Raw genomic sequence first — 20,315 nt, forward strand, 5'->3', positions numbered from 1 at the left:
ATGAATATTTCAATATGAAATTCTAATAAAAAAAAGGTCAATAACAGACAAGAAATAAATAATGGGCAATAAATAATTTATTTAATTCTGTCAACAAAGAAAGACTACAACACATCACTTAAATGTGAATGCATTCTATGTACAGTCTACCTTAAATATATCCCCATACGTAATATGGTTGATAAGACAAGCTTTGGGTTGGAAAGAGATCAATACAATGGACAAAACAACACGAAGATCACAACAAAACCAAGCTATAAATTATCTAAAAACCTTAAATCCATTAAAATGTTTACTTTTTATAAGCAGACATTGTAGCAGAAGCGTTCTATTAAAAATTGCTCTATTTCAATGCAATGCTGAACTGATTTTTTTTGCTCTATTTCATTGCAATGCTAAACTGAATTTTTTGCTCTATTTCAATGCAATGCTGAACTGAATTTTTTTGCTCTATTTCAATGCAGTACTAAACTGATTTTTTTGCTCTATTTCATTGCAATGCTGAACTGAATTTTTTGCTCTATTTCAATGCAATGCTGAACTGAATTTTTTTTGCTCTATTTCAATGCAATGCTGAACTGAATTTTTTTGCTCTATTTCAATGCAATGCTGAACTGAATTTTTTTGCTCTATTTCAATGCAGTACTAAACTGATTTTTTTGCTCTATTTCATTGCAATGCTGAATTGAATTTTTTGCTCTATTTCAATGCAATGCTGAACTGAATTTTTTGCTCTATTTCAATGCAATGCTGAACTGATTTTTTTGCTCTATTTCATTGCAATGCTAAACTGAATTTTTTGCTCTATTTCATTGCAATGCTGAACTGAATTTTTTGCTCTATTTCAATGCAATGCTGAACTGAATTTTTTTTTGCTCTATTTCAATGCAATGCTGAACTGAATTTTTTTGCTCTATTTCATTGCAATGCTAAACTGAATTTTTTGCTCTATTTCATTGCAATGCTGAACTGAATTTTTTTTGCTCTATTTCAATGCAATGCTGAACTGAATTTTTTTGCTCTATTTCAATGCAATGCTGAACTGAATTTTTTGCTCTATTTCAATGCAATGCTGAACTGAATTTTTTTGCTCTATTTCAATGCAGTACTAAACTGATTTTTTTGCTCTATTTCATTGCAATGCTGAATTGAATTTTTTGCTCTTTTTCAATGCAATGCTGAACTGATTTTTTTGCTCTATTTCATTGCAATGCTAAACTGAATTTTTTGTTCTATTTCAATGCAATGCTAAACTGAATTTCAAATGTCTTTACAGAAATATGTCAATCACTTGTACATCAAAGCAGGACATTAAGAATTCTCTAATTCCTTGTGAAAAGTGACAATCCATATAGCTTGAATTTAATAATATTAAATTTATAACAAAATCAAATAAACGTGCAGCATGCATCCTTATATTATTTCAACCATATTTTCTGTAACACTATCACTATTGCACAACACATTTGCATGGCAAATTATAAATTATAATACTAGTAGCTAATGCTAGTAGCTATCCCATTATTATTCCCAATTTACTTTTTACTTCAGACACAACATATAACCGGGTGAACCTGGCCAGAGTTCAGTAAAGGAGTGAGGGGGGGGGGGGGGGGGGAGGGAAGAGAATCAGAGTTAAGTGCATTGAAACTATGGAAATTATCATCCTCTAACACTTCCAGTAAACAGAAAAGGCATGCTGATTACAGGATATTCTCCTATATACGGTATGTAGAAATCCGGGGTATGGGGTTAACATATCTGGAGGTGACAGTGTCTGCAATTACTGGAAACGACTCGGCGTGCCTTTCTTGTTTTCATGAAAATGACCGATAAAAACAGGCTGATAATGGAGGGTATTTTCCCATACACTGTGACACCCATGGAGCAGGGGAGCAGTTACTGTGCATGGTATCTCTGCACGCCAAACAATGATTTTTTAGGAATTTTTGAAGGGACAGAACACTGTCTAAATCAGCCTATTACTGTGAATACAAGATCAATATATAAAACAAACTTAAATAGCACCACAAGCACCATCATATCACTCAATTGTAGAATAGCACTCTTTACTCTTTTTAAATTCTAAATGAAGTACCCACATTTCTCTACAGACACGTCTACAGCTATCATATTGTACACTGGTAAGTTTTATATGTTATTCAAATCCCTTTGTGCTTAAACTTGAAAGACTAAATGACACCAAACTTAAAAACAAACACCATGGACATACAAAGATAAGGCAAAAAGTGAAGTCCTTTAGTTATAATTTCCATTGCATACCTAGTATTGGTTTATAGAATCTAAGTTTATAAAATTGCAAACAGAGAGGCATGATTTTAAATGTTTGCCTCTTTGTGGCAAACAGTTTCAGGGGTTTGCATGAAAATGTATTGCTGCAAAGTACCTTACTGTTAAGTTTGCAGCAGGATTGCAACAAAATGTTCAGATTCTTGCAAAATTGCAATAGACCTTGTTTGCATGGTAACATCCCTCTTGCAAATTTGCAGAAAGCCTTCTAGGGAAGATAATATTCTATAATTACTGATCTATTTAGAACTTATTCAATAATTGTTATGGAAATATTGTACAGCAAGTTCATTTCCATTAGACCTTTACCACGAAACCTTCATGCACCTACCGGTAGATTACATTTTGCCCAGAGCAAACTTTTTCACAGTTCGTACCCCCGGAATCCCCCCTACCTAACCTACCCTACTCCATTTTCAGAGTTTTGTTTACTACTCTCTTCTATTTTTCCTTTTGTTTCAAATCAATGTCTGGACTCATATCTTTGTATCTTCAGTCTCTGGCGATATACTGTCATCATTCTGCGCCAATGTAGAATCGCAGTCATTTTCCTGATCCTCCCTGTCCGATTCTTCCTGATCACTCTTCCCCAACATTGGACTTTTCTGGAAGAACATCTCCAGTTTGCTCAGAGTTGACGGCAAGCTGTTGTAATGTTCATCAAGTTCCTGCAGTCCTCTCTCCTCCCGCGCCATTATGTCTTCAAATTCTAGTTCAATCTGGCTTGTATTTATCATACACTTCTCAATGGCATCATCGTCCAGCGTGTAGGAGCAAACTGACCCCACACTCTCTGTGTCGGACCACTGATCCAAGCTCTGGTTTATCTTGCCAGAATTTGGCACTGATAAATACGACGATCTGTCATTTGGCTTACTGCCACCATTACTTGTGCCTTTTTTGCTTTGGACAGATATCAGCTCCACTTCTGAACTCCCCGAGAGAGGATCACTGCAGACGTGAAAGCCCGAATCTGATTGGCTGGTCTGAGTGTCACTTGCAGAGTCAGCACCCGTTTTTGGAGTCACAGTTTCTGAGGCACCATTTCTGGCTGCCTCAGGACTGCCAGCTTCCACATGAACTAAAGGGTTCCCGTTGGTGGACTGCACTAGTATTGTAGTCCCCTCTGATAGCTGTCTTTCTGGAGAATGCCTCCTTGGCAGCTGCCTGAACCTGGTGTCATCTTCCTCATAGCCTGTACCACTGAGATCTGGCTGGATATTGTAGACTTTTTCTGAATCATCTGACAATTCACCGTGATTTGAGACTTGAGTTTTCTGTCTTTCAGTTTCCAAAACTAAATTGTCAGTCTGGTTAACGCCTGTTTGAGATATTGCATTTTGGTCATCGTATTTGGCACTGTGATTTGCACCCTCCGGGTCAGGTGACACAGAGTGGCCGGTATCTTTTGTATGAGACAGAGATGCTGTTTGGTTAGTCTGATTACTGGCAGGATGAGACGTGCTCACTGACTGGTTAGTTTTTGTCCCAGTGGCATTATCATTTGGAGGGCTAACTCTCTTTGAAACGTCTAGAGGAGCACTGCTCCTCCTAGAGTCCTCTTTAAGGTCATCTTTAGGAGGACTAACCCGCTTTAAAAACAGACCAAAAAGACTTATTGACCTCTGCTTCCCATCTATTTTGGGTTTGGGGATATTTCCAATATCATAGTCTGCCATGCTATTCCTCATAGCATAGAGGTAAGACATTCTTTGCTTCTGACCTCGTCTGAAAGTTGCCACCTCTGCGGGTGACTTTTGGGCGGTGTTATTTGAGTTTTTGTTGGAAGTAACAGAAGTGTCTTTCCTACTTCCAGCATCCCTCTCTGGAGAAATGCGTGACTGTTTTTGTTCTTCAGCCTGATTAGATTCTGAGTCACAAACATCAGCGTCCCTTGGCTCTTGTTTATCTTCACCTGTATTTCCACCAGAGGGCTCTCTCCTGCAAGACGTTCCCCTTTTTGTATGAATCTCATTACTGATCTTCTCTAGGTTTGCAAGAGCCTCCTTGTAGATTTCCTTAGCAACCGTGACATCACTCTCTACCATAGCAACAGCATTCTTCCTCTCCTGAAGAGAGATATAAAAATAATTTTATTGATCAGAATTAAATAAAATCAACTAAATTTTTTAGAAAAAGATCAAATATTGTCATTCCATTTTGACACCCCATACTCCTGAAAAAACTCAGTTTAGGACAACTCAGTGTCTACAGTAAAAAAAATCTATTTAGGATTTATTTTTCTCTTTTTATGATTTTATCTGAATTGTTATGAAACAGAGATAAAGCTACAGTACCTCTAACTGGTGGTTCACTTCTGCCTTCATCTCAAAGTACGGCCTGGAAAGTAACAAATACATATCGTCATTCATTTAAAATCTCATCTAGCAAATACACACCATAAAACTAAAAAAAGTCATAAATTACTCAAGAGAAAACTGAAAACTCCCACAATATCCAACCAGAGGCAGTGACACATGACACTAATGGTTTATGAATAATTTCACCTTGGTTTTAAGTGTCGCTATAAGTACATATACAATTATACAGATTCTATGACATACATTTATACAACATTCAAGAGCAGTGCTAACTGAACAGTCTGAAGAACAAAAGCAACAGTCAAGTTACCAAGTTAACTATAAACCAACCACTGCACTTCTGTTGACTTGGGATAGTGATACATATCACAGCTAATAATTACTGCATATATTTTATCAATAATAACTTTCAAAACTGATAAATAAACAGAATATACATCACTTTTATTAAAAAGGCCTAGTTAGTAGTAAATCACAAAGACGGTCGACCAATCCACCTCTATCATAATAATCATAAACCTCCAGTAATGGGGAGAAATATCAGATTTAAAGTGCAATCTCAATGTGATTCTCTTACTCTTCTTTCTTTTAAAGATTCAAAAATTTCCTAACAGCATTCAAGGCATGAAGTACAGGGACTCTGGGAAGATGGATGGTTGCAAAGTTGACCTAACTTTTTTTCTTTTTTTTTTTTTTTTTGGGGGGGGGGGTCAGAAAAGATAATAATGGTAAGTAATACTAAAGGAATAAATTACGTAAAGTTTGTTTTTGTGACACATCTAGGATAACAAAGTAAATAAAGAGAACCCAAAGCCTACTATCAATAATTTGGACAAGGCAGGGGAGAAAGAAATGACACAGTATTGGACGAGTAGTGATGGTTTTAATGTCTGCTTTAGAAAATTAACAAAAATATATATAAAGCAGAGTAACCAGTGGAGAAGTTCTGGACAGGACTTACCACAGTGTCTTAAAGGTAGACGTATGCAATCACCATGGCTCTATTCCCATAGGTTTTAGATCGATCTATCCCCGCGGGGGGGTCTCACTAGATTACTTTCAGGTAATCCGACTTAAATGTCCGTCCCGCCTACTACAAGCTGTAAGGAGGTAATTAACTTTCGTGTCCGCCCGGCTGACAGCTATTTAGCGTGAACCCCCAGGGAGTTAGGTCGATCTAAAGTAGGTCGATCTAATCTATGGAAATGGGGTGCAAAATAAGTTGAAGAGCATGAAGACTGCACCAACCATGTATGTCAGAGGAAAATAAATTAAGCCACAGTTTCCACAAGAACTCGAGTCTAAATTCAGGCTCAACTTTGAGACCATTAAAGGATTACGCGGCCTTCCTTTCATGTAGGTCTGCCATATTTAGGTCTGGGCCTTGCTAGACCTTGGCTCTTCTCAATGTGAATGCTCTCTTTAAAAGCAATATTTTAGTCAACTACAACAGCCACTAAAATTAAAGCCACAACTTCATAAGTATAAAAGCAAGCCATTGCATATCTTTTTGAAAATAAGCCTAACTATGTTCTTTTCTGAGTGACATACAACAAACTTATCCCAGCACAGAATTTCGTTTGGTGGCCTAAAGTCAAGACTGAATTTTGACCCAACTTTTTATGTGAAAGGATTCCTAGCTGTTAGGTGTGGTGTTACATTGATTACTTACATAAGAGTTATATGATGAAGATTGGCTATAGCACTCATTTGAAGCATACTTCTCCTAGCTGACAGACTGGGAGAGAAGGAGAAGATTGTCAAATTATTAAGTACTAGTATTTGGACCAATAATGAAAATGACTAAACTTTGTTGTATTTAAAGTAAAGACAACATGTAAAGTCTACTGTACGTGCATTATTCATATTTCGAGGTAGAATCCTCGAGAACTGCATTTCAAGTCATATCTTTAAAATGGTTTTTAATAGAAAAGTTTTACTACAAAAATTAACTTTCAGCTTCTAGTGCTTGCCAAGCCAATGTGTTCAGATATTAGATTTTAATTATCACAGAAAATTAAATACAACATGATGTAAATAATTATAAAGGACCAATGTTAGTTGTGTTAATGAGTCAGAATCTACAGAAATAAGATGTTTTACCCATGCCCTTATTAGGAATCACAGCATTTCAATCTACTAAAACAATTTTTTGGGCACCTAAGATATTTTCAATGTAATAACAGTTGTAAACATGGTATGTTCTAGTCATACAATAGTAATAAATCACAACAATTAATTCTGAAAAAAAAAAAAAAACCTTCGCCTACAAAACAAAGCTGGCATTACAGTACATGTATCAGCTTCTCAAAAGAGAAATGTGCTTGAGATCGCCCACAGCCCTGTATTGTATAAGGTCATACAAATCGGTTCTTAATCCATCCATAACATACAACAAACTTTCTGAATGTCTACAAGGTGTACCAGTAGCTCCAGGCACTCACCTAGACTTATGTATGGCTCTCTTGAACTCCCTGTGTAACTCCTTCACCTGTCTCTCAGCCTCCTCGTACAGCTCCATCTTCAACTTGTGAATGATCTCGCACTCCTTCATCTCCTTCTCTGCCTCGTTCTCCTGGAAATATGGCATATTTTATCATCAATAAATTTTATTATTTCTAATGAAAAGTTTAATTATGTTCCTTTATCTTTATGCAGCTGTACCCTCAGTTAATGGAGGATTTCATACTTCAATTCATTGTGCCCAGTTTTCCTTGAAATAAATAAATAAATAAATAAATAAATAAATAAATAAATAAATAAATAAATAAACAAACAAACAGAAAAACAGACAGACAGACATACAAGTAAGTAAGTAAATAAAAAGATGGAAGGATGGATAATGGATAGGTGAATGAATGTAATGCATAAAATCAAAAATATGATCATAAATACTCTCTACTGTCCCACACGTGAAAGATATGCACATCTAATCCTGACCCACCTTCATGGTGGCATGGTTGAGCATCTCCTGCCACGCGGTATCAAACTGTTCTCCGCGGTCCATGTACGCTTCCTCTGCCAGGCAGACCATCTCCTTGGCGGCCGCCTGCGCACTGCACGCCTTCTCATAGCGGAATGCCGCCTCCTGGGACTCACTCTGAGCCTGCAGGAGAAATTAAATTTTTTCTCAATAATACTTTCAAATATCATACAGTATTTATATACTGGTAAAAGGTGCGCTTCGCAAGTTTTGTTGGCTATTTACCAAGCAAGCAAGAGCAAGCATGGGAAGTGAGTGCAGCAGAGAATCTCTTGTAAAAGGTGCAGAAATTAAGCACAGAATGTAATCTTGAACATGAAACCAACTATCTGTATGACATTATCAAGTATAATATTATACAAAACTTTGGTAAATGGCAGCATGAATGGTTTTTATACTAGCCCTGTGCCTCCCTTTGGACGGAGATTCACCTTGAGTTAGTATCTAATGGCACACCCTGTAAGATCAACTTAAAGTTCTTTAATTAAGTGATCCCTGGTCCCCCTCACCTCCTTGGCTCTCAGCCTGGCTTCATAATATGGTCTGGACCTCTCTATGCAGTGCCCCAGCTTCTTAGCAAGTTCATCCAGCTTGTGTGTGGATTCCTTGAGAGACTGGCGGAATGCATATCTTGCCTCCTGGGAAAATTATTTAGTGAGTGTGTTATTATCAACAGTATAAAATCAGCGTGTAATCAATGTAAAGTTTCAGTTCTGTTCAATTATTCTGTACTAAACTGAAACCTCATTTTTATAGAACAGATCTTGATGAAGAAACTGAATTCAATATTTCATTTTTTTCTTCTAAATTATGCCTATAAAAATATAGCAAGTCAGCTGTATCAAATCATTTTAATCTTCAATGGTTTATAAAAAATGTAAGATACATTTCCTTTTTATAAGAAAATAAACACATAAATAGGAAGGTATATCAAAACATTCACAAAGCTGTAATTGAAAACCCTGCTTTAATGTACACTTATAGAAATTAAGTGCCACAAAACTTGCAGTTTCCAAAATGGGGGAAAATGCAAAAATCAAACTATAGCCATGTATCTAACCAGTATTGCTATGCAGTCCTCATCAATAAATCATGACTTTGCTAATGTCTCAGTAAATGAAGCAAAAATCAAACACTTTTTATCTCAACGAAACCATAAATATACTCAAAGCATCTGTTTGCACTAAACAGTTCTCTTTCACTGTGGAGTAAAAAATCAATAACAATCTCCCCTCTCGTTATCTCTTTATAAAAAGCTGCTATGATTAAGCAGCCAAGTGCTGTATAAATCAATAAAACATTTTCCACCACAGGCCACTCATTGCATTTAACGCTTGAAAGTGCAAGTAAAAAAAATCCAGGAACTATCAATAATTATGGATTACGGATCGGTTCCCTTTCGGTCTGTGATGTATGCATACTAATATATGCTATCCATTTGGAGATAAAAGTTACAGGATAAAAAGAGCTGGTAATGGAAAAATGTGATAATGGAAAAATGTAGATTTGCAAAATTTACAAGTCTGGAATGTCTCTACTGTTTATCATTACCTGCATGGTCACCTCAGGTGCAGGGTTTTGTAGGGGAGGGGGGAGGTACACCAATAATTGCCTCCTCCAGATCAGCCAGTACTGACACACTCCTATACATAATATTGATCTCCATAACCACTGCTTATTAATAGCTACAATCAATCAATGCTACAACCAGATTTTTGTGGAAGGGGGGGGGATGCCCCTCACATTGGCCAACTGTGATGCACCTCTCAAAGCATTAAGTATGTACTCAGTATATGCACATTGCTGCATATGTGGTCCAGGACAAGAAACTTTCAACTTTTAGGTGATGACATGACCCCTTTCTCCTGTGTCATTCAACAACTTTCTTAATCAAAAGTTGTCATAATGCATAAAATAAACTCTGACAAAATAAACTAGCTCTTTCTTGAACAATTAAGACATAAAACAGATCCCACTGTACCAGTGTTTATTTATCCCAAGAGCTTACAGTAGCTTTCAGCTTGAAATAGGACTTGATAGCAAATTTAAAGCTCTTATTTCCTATGAGATCGATAATTAACTCAAGATCAGTGTCTCTGTGAAGTAATTAGGATATCAATTAATACAATCCTGAACAGAATACACAGACTTCATCAAAATATCTACATCAATATGGATTGCAGTATCATCTTAATGAACCCTTGATTGCAAACACCTTTGTCTTCATCACGTCTGTTATCAGCAAAGTACCATTCATTCTACATATTCCCATCCCCAGTCCTTAATTTCCCATAAAATCAAAATCAAGTCATATTTATCGGATGATGAGTGCAAGTTATTTAGATCTTATTAGGAGATCAATCTTCATTCCCATGTCCCCCAAGACTATATACATGTACACTCACTTCATACGTTTCCTAATAGCTTATTATCTTTGAAACACAGTATTGCCAAACTAGATTATATTCAGAATGTTAAAGTGCACTTATTTTAGGTGTTCTCAATGCTTTGTTTTTAGAGAATTATTTCAGCTTTTTTCTTTCTTTTTTTTAACATCTGCTCATACCTACATAGCAGTACACTGCTTACAACTAATTCCTCTTACTTTTTGAATAAGTTTTCACTTTTTTGTGGGGGAGACATTTTGTTGCTTTTTCTTCACTTAATCTGTCAATCTACCAGTGATGTTATGCAACCCCCCCCTCCTGCACAGAATCTACCCATCATTTACACTGCCAATGTTTTCATTATATCCATTTCCCAAGCTAAATATTTGATTTAGCTGAGTTGCCTAGAAACATTATTATTTTAGCTGAGAACAAGATACATTTACAAAGTGACTATCAAAACCTGAACCATGGGGTAGGATTCATAAGATAACTTAGGTGGAAAGATGGTCTCAAGTTAAAGACTGGAAATTCTAGTCTACTTTTGGCCAAGATAAAGTATTACAGTACATGCACAGTGAACAAATAATAGTCCACCTAGATAAGTCCTATTACATAAACATGGACTCAAGGTTTCTTTATTCAAATAAAGTGCAAAAAAGCAGACAATAACTTTCAATGCTTTTTAGAAAGTTAAAAACAACTTTCAACTTAGATTCTTCTGTGAAGATGGGATCTGGTTAATTTCAACTGATGTGGAGAAAAAACTGGCATATAAAGAAAGGAGACTTGTCAGTGCATTTTTGGCCCTCTGGGTTGCAAAAAGAAGAAAAACAAGGCAGCAAAGCTGTCAAATGTACAGACAAAAAACAGAAAATAAAGATGCAAAATAGGTCATTTTGTCAATTTTGATGCAATAATAAATAATGCTTATAATAACACAGTCAGTTAACACTGATTTTTAATCATGCACAACAGGTAACATGGTCAATAACAGGAGCAGATCCAGAGATATTTTCTGACAGTATTCCAAAGTATCTTTGCTGATCCATCCTCCACTTTTGATGGTCTTCCAACAGAAAAAAAATTGATACCAGTCAATGTAAACTTTAAAATCTGACCGTCATCTGAAAGACCCAGAAGACGGCCTCAATCCACCCCTGCAATAAGATTACAGTTTCTGGACCATGAGAGTTCAAATTCATATAATGAAAATCCCAATATTTGAGAAATGTTGACAGTGCATAAAAAAATATTACATATTGTTTAAAGACATAAAAACCTATGCAACTGCTTATGTGGAAATACAGAAAATCTGAAGAGCTTCAGGTGGATGGAAGTTGAAAATGCCAGTGTTTAGAAAAAAATTAAAAAGAAAACACAACAAAAAAAAAAAAAAAAAAAAAAAAAAAATTCCAATAAAGCTGCTATTCAAACTTTTAATCTTGCTGTATTAACATGATATGAATAATCCTAAATAATCCATAAATAATAGTGCTATGCTACATTTCTGTAAGTTTGAGAAGAGTAAGTGACTTGGTTTTCCTTTAATGGTCACTATGGAGGCATTGTCTAAAATGGGGTTGTCTTCAATTTTGATGCAACATTACATAATGCTTAACAGCATAATGACCAATTTTTAATAATAAAATAAAAGTATCATGGATATTCAGAAAATTTGATATAGAAAGGTCTTCAGGGCCATGGAAGTTCAGAGTCACAACTTCAAAATGCCAAAATGTACATAAGAGATAACTGTACTGAAATGAATTTCTTTCCACTTTCAACACTTTTTTTACATATATCAAAATAATCAATTTACTGTCGTTTTTAAATGATCAACTAAGAATATTGTTGACATAGGAAAAATATCAATAGAACAATTTTAAATGTCCAATTTGTTCCATTCTGAGATTCTGAACATGGTGAATGATTGAATCTGACAAACTGTAAAGATATGAGTTTATTTCCATTTTTGACACTTTATTACACAATGCACAATAACAGGTTACCATCATTTTTATATCATCAACTAACAATATTGTTAAGATGCAGAAAATGTCAAAAGAACACCTTTACATTACTAATTAGGTCACAAATGAGATTGTTAACATGCCTAAGAATTAAATCCGAGGAAAAAGAGTTATATACAAAAAAATACAGAAAATGCACAGCACTTCTGGTGGATGGGAGTTAAAAATCACATCTTGAAGATGCTAGTGTTTGGAAAATTATTTAAAAAAAAATTTAAATAAAACGTAAAAAATTCCAATAAAGCTGCTATTCAAACTTTTAATCTAGCTGTATTAACTTGATATTAATAACCCCACCAAGTTTGAGAAAAATAAAGCACTGTTATTCATCTATAGCATGTTGGCATAACACATTTTTTGTTGTAAATTTATTTGCAATGTTAAACACCATTTATCTGCATAATTATCACCAAATCCTAATTTTGTGACACAGTTAACAGAGCTAAAACTATGGGACTTTACAGGGAAATCTCAACGAGTGTTTTATGTAATCTCATTTAATGGCCAATTGAAAATTAATTACTAGGCAAGACTTTATAGACCTTAATTTAATTAGGGATCACCCAAGGGACAATTTCATACAGTACCATCATATAGCACAAAGGTGTTATAGGTGTTGCATACATGCTGAAAAAAGTAAAAAAAAAACAGCATAACTACCCTAAAAATGACCCGATCATGCTGATTTTCAAACTTGACCTGCGTATTATAAATATTCATTAGTTCTGCAAGTTTCAAGCCAAAAGGTAAAATGGTTTTCCACTTATCATGTTATCAGTGCTGCATATATGCTGAAAAAAGTGAAAAACAGCATAACTTCCATAAAAATGACCCGATCATGCTGATTTTCGAACTTGACCTGCGTATTATGAATATTCAGCAGTTCTGTAAGTTTCAAGGCAAAATGTAAAATGGTTTTCCACTTATCGTGTTATTGGTGCTGCATATATGCTAAAAAAAGTGAAAAAAAACAGCATAACTACCCTAAAAATGACCCAATCATGCTGATTTTCAAACTTGACCTGCGTATTATGAATATTCATTAGTTCTGCAAGTTTCAAGCCAAAAGGTAAAATGATTTTTCACTTATCATGTTATCAGTGTTGTATATATATGCTGAAAAAAGTGAAAAACAGCATAACTTCCATAAAAATGACCCGATCATGCTGATTTTCGAACTTGACCTGCGTATTATGAATATTCAGCAGTTCTGTAAGTTTCAAGGCAAAATGTAAAATGGTTTTCCACTTATCGTGTTATCGGTGCTGCATACATGCTGAAACAAGACAGCACTGTTCTGCAATGGGTTTACTTTTATTTTTAAAACCCTTTTTTAACATAAAACAAAATAAACAGTTTACTACCATTTGTATATGATCAACTAAGAAAATTGATGAGATGGGAAAAATATCAATAGAACAGTGTTAAATGTCCAATTTCCTCCATTCTGAGATTCTGAAGATAGTAGATGATTGAATCTGACAAACTGCAATGATATGAGTTTATTTCCATTTTTGACACTTTATAAAATAATACACAATAACAAGTTTACCATCATTTTTACATAATCAACTAACAATGTTATAAAGATGCAGGAAATGTCAAACAAACACTTTTACATATCTTATTAGTTCAATAATGAGACTGTTAACATGCCTAACAATTGAATCTGAGGAAATGTGAAAAAACAGCATAACTTCTAAAATAATGGCCCGATTATGCTGATTTTCACACTCATCCTATGTTTTAGTAAGATTGACCTTTCCTGTTAGTATAATGACAATTTCCACACATCTGTGTCTGTACATAAAAAAAGACATTGCAAAAACATAAGTCACATCCATCTGATCATCAAATGTCAGCCATAGCTGTGACAAAAATTTTCAAAAGATGTCAAATCCCAACATCCTTCAAATTCATCACCAGTTGATGGGCTGTCATTGGTTTGGAACACTAACAGAATATACCTTGATATCTGAGAAAAACATGGCTGCTTAATTTTTTGTGAAAATCAATCTTTTTTCTACATAAGCAGACAATGTCACTTCATGTACTAGTAATGACAATTTGAATTCAAGGTTATTCTGGATAACAACAACAATAGCAATATCTCTGTGCAATGCCAAATTGCTATCCTATTTGGTCCTAACTACAATTCAGAAGTAAATGTGGATTATTATTATTATTATTTCAGCTTTATATATGTACAACAGATAAAAACAGCATGTTTTCTCCATGACGACATCTTTTATGTTATACACCAAAAAGGAGAATCTCCAAATGGTCATGACTATTCCACAGGAAATGATATATATAAGAAATACCCCACAGCTATCACTATTCAACAGGTGATGAGACAAGAGATAAAACCATACCAATAACACTAGGCTATATAATAATAATCACTGGGTTTTACAGGCAGCTTAACCTGACAGCAACTTATCACATTCATCAGTTGAAGTTTAAACACATACCTCTAGTTCTATGTCTAATCTGTTGATGTTGTCTGCTGCCTTGTTGAGTTTTTCAAGTTCAATCTGAAAATAAATAAAGTTTGATAACACACTGGCTATATATAACATATCTAACAGGAAAATATGAATCTCCTACATCAACCCTTCATTTAGATGATTTGTAGAAGATATTTCTCGAAGTGATTAATAATAATAAATTATAAGAAGAACCACGCAGTGCAAAAAGCTTAAGTATCAATATAGTAAAAACCCTAATAGGTATAACAGACATTAAATAATTATTTATATCTGTTATGATTTTTATTCTAGATACTAGTATATGTATCAGACATCACATTAATGTCATGGAAACTGGACAACACCAATGTAGGGCAATCCAAGTGGGACATCTAATGACATGAATTAAATTATATTTTGTATTACAAATTACATTCTGAATACATTTCAATAAAGCTGTCTTCCCTTCTGAACCAAGTCCAAATCTGGCAATTAAGAACTAGTACAACCAAACATCCACTGCCACATAACACTTGGTTAATGAGCAGTTCAATCAACCTGACATTGCATACTAAGTGAAAATTACCAGAGAAACTCTCCATGTAATAGCTTAGTATGCAAATCACTAGACATGGAGTTTGTTCATGGACCTAGCCCTCATTAATTACTGTGTACATGTGTCTGTATCCTGGTTCACAGACCAGTTTTATATCTTTGACTTTAATATATACTAAACAGCAGTCAATGTGCATCAATATGGATTGTATTCAGTTATTAAAGGCTTTTTGTGAAAAAAAAAATGAATGTAAAAGTACCAGGTGGTCACCAAGAGCTGAGTCTAAATTGAAAATGACAGCATTCCTTTCTAGTAGCCTTAAACAACTTCTTTTGAAATATGTGTCATTCCACCATTTTTTATCCTCTTTAAACCTTTTTAGCATCTTTGTAATTGGTTAAAATTAAGAAAAGCAAACCATACTAATTGATTAGTTTATTTTCTCTTCTAACTTTACTGTACTAGCAGTGTAGAAAAGAGTGCACTGTGACTCATATAAAGTGACAAATGTACACTACATATTTATTTATATCTATTTTTCATTAGATCTTATTAGTACTCCATTTTATTATTTTGTCTTTGCATAGTGCAAATTCTTGACATTTTGGACCTGGGACTACAGCCCTGTACATGTCACATTATATTTATTGCTCTATGTCAAAAAACATTACTGCCCTTCTTTAAAACTTCTCTTGTAAAATATTCCAAAAATTCCTCTTATTTTGTTCAATATAAAGAAAAAAAAGGTCAAAGTTTCACCAGCAACTGTTGGGATGGGCAGTTTTGTCACATGAGTGCACCTTAGACTTCCACCAGATGTTCAATCTAGGGTTGTTTGGAACCTGGCGAATGAAAAATGGGGGTCACTTCTCAGCTGACAGGTCTGAAAATAGGGGGTATTTTTTATGACAGTGAATCACAGACCAGTATTCAATAGTGCTCACGAAAGAAAACCGTGTATACTCTCCATGTTTGAAAGTGTATAAATAAGCATAGTCTTGACTAAAAAATTTCCCTCTGTCTTTCAAAAATAAAATCTGTTGTAACAACACATATTATTGTATTCATTGTACTAGGTGTATTCCAAGTTACTGACTCAGGCACATATCACTCTATACACTGCAAGTACAATTTCACTCAATTGACTAAAACAATGCCTCCAATAAAACTATAGATTATGTAATATTTATGGTCAAATTGCTTTTTAAATAGAGAAGTGGTAAATCTTGTTTATATTCATTCCAAATAGACTGTGTTAGGATCATATGAAAGCTTTTAAACTAAAACTCAATGTTCTGACTGGATAATGAGTCCTACATGTAGTTTAAAGGTATGATAATGGCAACATCCTGAAATTACAGCAATGTCCTAAAAAAAAAAAAATGAAAAAAGAAAGATTTTGCATTTGCTTCATTGGAACAAAGATAAGATATCCATCAAATAGATTTTTCTTATTTTTCAATTGAATGTGTCCCGCAAAATTCCAAATCTTGTTTATCCTGTAATCTGAATTGCATGTGATATGTGTTCAACTGTCAAGTTGCAGCACATAAAGTGTTCAAAGCAAGGTTATTAAAAGCTTGAACACCATGTAATGTCTCCTGCTATCACTAAATTCAATTTCCTTGTTCACTTTTGTAAACCAAAAATCAAAAGATTACAATATACAGTAACAAATACCAGTTACTAATTTTTTGATTGAGATATGTGACATGTTTTTAAAACATTAAAATAGTTTTATTTGAAAACAAACAAGATTTTTGTCTTCATTTTGTTTTAATTTGTTGGGTTTGGCTTTATATGAAAACCATGAAATTTGAAAGTAAAACATTTCAGAATTTAATTACTACACTACAGGAACAAAAACTTGTCAAAATACTGTATTTTTCATATTATGTCAAAAGCAAACAATTTATCCAGCTGACAACTCTAAAAATAAAAAATGTACTTCGTCAGCAAAAACTTTCAAATGTCAGTTTCCCCATACAAGCAGAGATGATTCAATTACATTGTATAAAACTTGAACTTAAGAACTCGCAGAGCAGAAGTACTAACTTAGTGACTGGACGGGGTAGATCCGGGCTCGATATATTAGTGGTAGAGCACTTGCACTGAAGGCGAGCGTCTCGGGTTCGATCCCGCGTCTTGTCAGCTGTTTTCCCCCAAATCGGTACTCTTGTCACTACTTGTTCATGAAAATTTCCCTCTATCTAAAACTGGCCGTCTAAAACTAGCAGAACGGCATATGTCAAAGATGCATATGCAAAAACAAAATTGTGATTAACAATATTTTGCCTTTTTACCTTTAGGAACAGAACATTTCTTTTATTTTAAGCGTCTCAAATTACCTGTATCCGCGGATCAAGCTCGTCGTCATCCAATACTTCATTTTCTTCAGCCACCTCAGATTCTTCCACCTCCATGATGGATTGGAAGTATCGTGACCTCTCGCGACCTCTCGCGTCCAAAAAGAAACTTCTCCATTTCTGGGACAATTACTTATGTAAACGCATTTTGTTTAATGTAATGACTTTTCTGTAGGTCGAATACCAAGTAATTTACCATTTAGACATTTGTGTACAACTTGTCTTCCTGATGAATTCCGTTTAATTAAGGTTACTAATTTCTCCGGTAGTCGGCGCTGTGCAGTTCCCGTCAGTCGCCGTCTAGGTGCAAGGTACGAGGAAGAAACCACCTACTTTCAAAGTAGGAGTGACCGGAGTAAATTTAAGGAAAGCGAGAGTGACTTGTACCGTCCGTATTTCTTTACAAGGTAAGTGGATAGTGATGCAAAGTCGATGACATTTTTGCATTTCAGTGTCGTAGAGAAATTCGATTTAAATCTAGTCTAATTACTACAAAATGACAAGATATGGTTCTTGCCTTAGGCTTTGTTTTCTACATCGATGTAATTAGTTACTTAACAACGGGATAAGTATGAAAATATCACGTTAATTTTGTCACACGTAAGACATCAAAGCTGTTGCAAATTAATTTTTAACTCTGAACCCTAGTAATTGGCCAGGATTGGGCACTTGACTTGCACTTGACCATAGCTGACACTGAAATATTTATGAAATGTCCTTGCACAGCTAAAGAAGTTTGTTTTCTTGATGACCAGCTTCCATATCTAATCTGCATGGTCACAGAGCACATAGTGCAGTTAGTCCTTTGTATGAAGTGTAAAATTATGGTTTGTGGACCCTTTGTTACATCAGTGTACAAGGTGATCAGGACGTGTGTTTGCAGCAGACTCAAGACGTGTGCAAACAAACATAGTTGTAACTCTCTTGACCCCTCCCCCTTGCTTGACCTCATTTCACTACTCACACATATGGGTCATAAAGTAGAACTATGTTTGAACAGCTTCAGTTAATTTTTAATTGAATAATGGTTGTTAATCAATCAGAACAATTAACAATCATTTATCAACCAAAAAAGTGTATAATTTAATTACGATTAAATCCATCACTTATAGATGAAGGACTTTATATAAGCTCTGGCTACTTGTATATGTATTAGATTTTCTTAGTACAACTAGCCCAAAAGTGCAATAGAAAATTGTGAAAGATGATAGAGATGTGAACCAAATGGAACCCCTCGAGGCAAATCATTTTAAAATGCAGTGGAGTTACAGTTGAGAAAGTACTTTTAAAATAGCATGGTTTACCAACCACCGCTAATGTAAAGCTGGTACGTTTGTAACGAACTCTTGTATGCAACGAGGAAGATATGAAAATTCTAATCATGATTACATTGATGTTTTTTGTCAATTTGCGTCATGAAAAACATCAATTACCACTCCTCCACATTAAAGAAGACATCTAAATGTTATAAATTGTCCTTAGATGTAGAGCAGCAATATTGCCATGGAGAGCAAGTGAAGGGTGAGAATCCTCATATTTGGGTTATCAACGAAAGCCATGCAAAATTATAGAACCTATTAGTGTATTATAGGCCTTGTAGGTGAGGATAGGGAGGGGGGGGAGAAAGGTGAAAAAAAAAAGCTTTTTTTTGGAGGGGGGATATCCACTGTCAATCAAAATTTGCTCTAGGCTTTATGCCATTTTTCAAATTTTGCCCAATAAGGGAAAAAGGAATCCTCTTAAATTGAAATTGCTGGCCATGTCTGTAGTTAGCACTGAAAACTAGGATGTTCAAAATGCCATCCACACAGTAACACCATACCAGGGTATATGTGCTGTTTCATCTCTGTTAAGACTTGTCATGAAACCTGATGCCTCCGGGTCATTTACCTGCTCAGGTGTTCTGGGGTAAACATTCTTTTAAGACTTTGTAATAGATGGTGGTGAATTGACCTACATCAACCATGAGGTGAGGGTCCTATCCCCCTGGGGGCTGGATGGAACTTCCTTGCCAATGCAAATGTATATTATTATCGAGAGTAGTCGATTTTTGTTCTGTCATCTGATGTAGTGGTTACAGGGTAGATATCATGTAAAGGGGTTTTTAGTTCAGCAAGTCCCTTGTTACAGAAGAAATGGTAATCAGATACCTGTCAGCACGATATTTTGTAATGAGTTGAAAAAAGAGAGCAAAAAAAAAAAAAAAGAGATTAAGCTTGCAGAGAGTTTCAACCTGTTTGTAAATGTCACCAAACCGTCTGTTCTTTCTTACTTCCTCGTTCCATGCCTGTTATTTTACTGATCACTACTAGGATAATTGAGAATTCCTATAGAAGAATGCTTTACATAAACATTCTACCATTTTTGTCAGATATGGAAAGAATTTGCCATGCTTTCAAGTGAAAAACTTAAATAATTTCAAACAAATATTGGCATCACTATGTAGCATATTAGATTTTTTGCCAAATTCAAAACTTTGATTCAGTTCAATTTGTCCAGTTGAGAAAATATTTTTTTCTTAAATTGTCCAGATATTAGTTTGAAAAAAATTATAAAATAAAAAATATTTACCAAGGTTTATTTTAACACGTGAAACAGAATTATAGCACATAGCAAAGCTAGTTAGTAATGGTAGGGTGTGTTCCCACATTCAAATTTGTGGTTTTTGTGTGTTTATCTCTTCAGTGCATTGCTTTTAAAGTAAGAAGGGAACAAGGAAACCATATTAGCTAAAGTGTATGCCCTCTCATACAAATACATCGCTTATCTCAGTAATGGAGCTAAATGTGTTGAAAAATTAAACATTTTCAATGTACTCTTAACTTAGCCTTCACTTGCAATGATGTGGGATAGAATGCATAGTAACTAGTCCGTCTTTATGAAACTAT

General features: G+C 34.8%; 2 protein-coding genes across 4 annotated transcripts in view; one reads left to right on the top strand and one right to left on the bottom strand.

Moving 5' to 3' along the window:
* Positions 1-59: 59 nt before the first annotated feature.
* On the bottom strand, positions 60-17,579 carry LOC106151290 (uncharacterized). Of its 3 annotated transcripts, XR_015335404.1 has the most exons (9): positions 17,410-17,579; positions 14,509-14,571; positions 8,124-8,252; positions 7,576-7,737; positions 7,076-7,206; positions 6,304-6,369; positions 4,608-4,650; positions 1,008-4,379; positions 60-969 (listed from the first exon to the last, which is right to left on the bottom strand). XR_015335404.1 is itself a non-coding variant. In XM_013524469.3 (8 exons), exons 1-8 carry the CDS (start codon positions 17,482-17,484, stop codon positions 2,787-2,789), a joined length of 2,262 nt encoding a protein of 753 aa, XP_013379923.2. In that variant the 5' UTR covers positions 17,485-17,579; the 3' UTR covers positions 60-2,786. The 3 variants fall into 3 exon arrangements, 2 of the variants coding, with proteins under 2 accessions (XP_013379923.2, XP_013379924.2); XM_013524469.3 differs by having other exon boundaries at positions 60-4,379; XM_013524470.3 differs by lacking the exon at positions 6,304-6,369 and having other exon boundaries at positions 60-4,379.
* An 84-nt stretch (positions 17,580-17,663) lies between these two features.
* The window catches only part of LOC106150594 (PTB domain-containing engulfment adapter protein 1), a 28,137-nt gene continuing 25,485 nt past the window's right edge, over positions 17,664-20,315 (top strand). Inside the window, exon 1 of the mRNA XM_087016928.1 lies at positions 17,664-17,834. The gene's annotated coding sequence lies outside the window, so the exon portion shown is untranslated. The remainder of the gene's footprint in view (positions 17,835-20,315) is intronic.

Source organism: Lingula anatina, chromosome 7 (genome assembly GCF_051362555.1).
Source record: "Lingula anatina isolate TDL-2025a chromosome 7, LinAna3.0, whole genome shotgun sequence".
NCBI classification, from domain to species: domain Eukaryota; kingdom Metazoa; phylum Brachiopoda; class Lingulata; order Lingulida; family Lingulidae; genus Lingula; species Lingula anatina.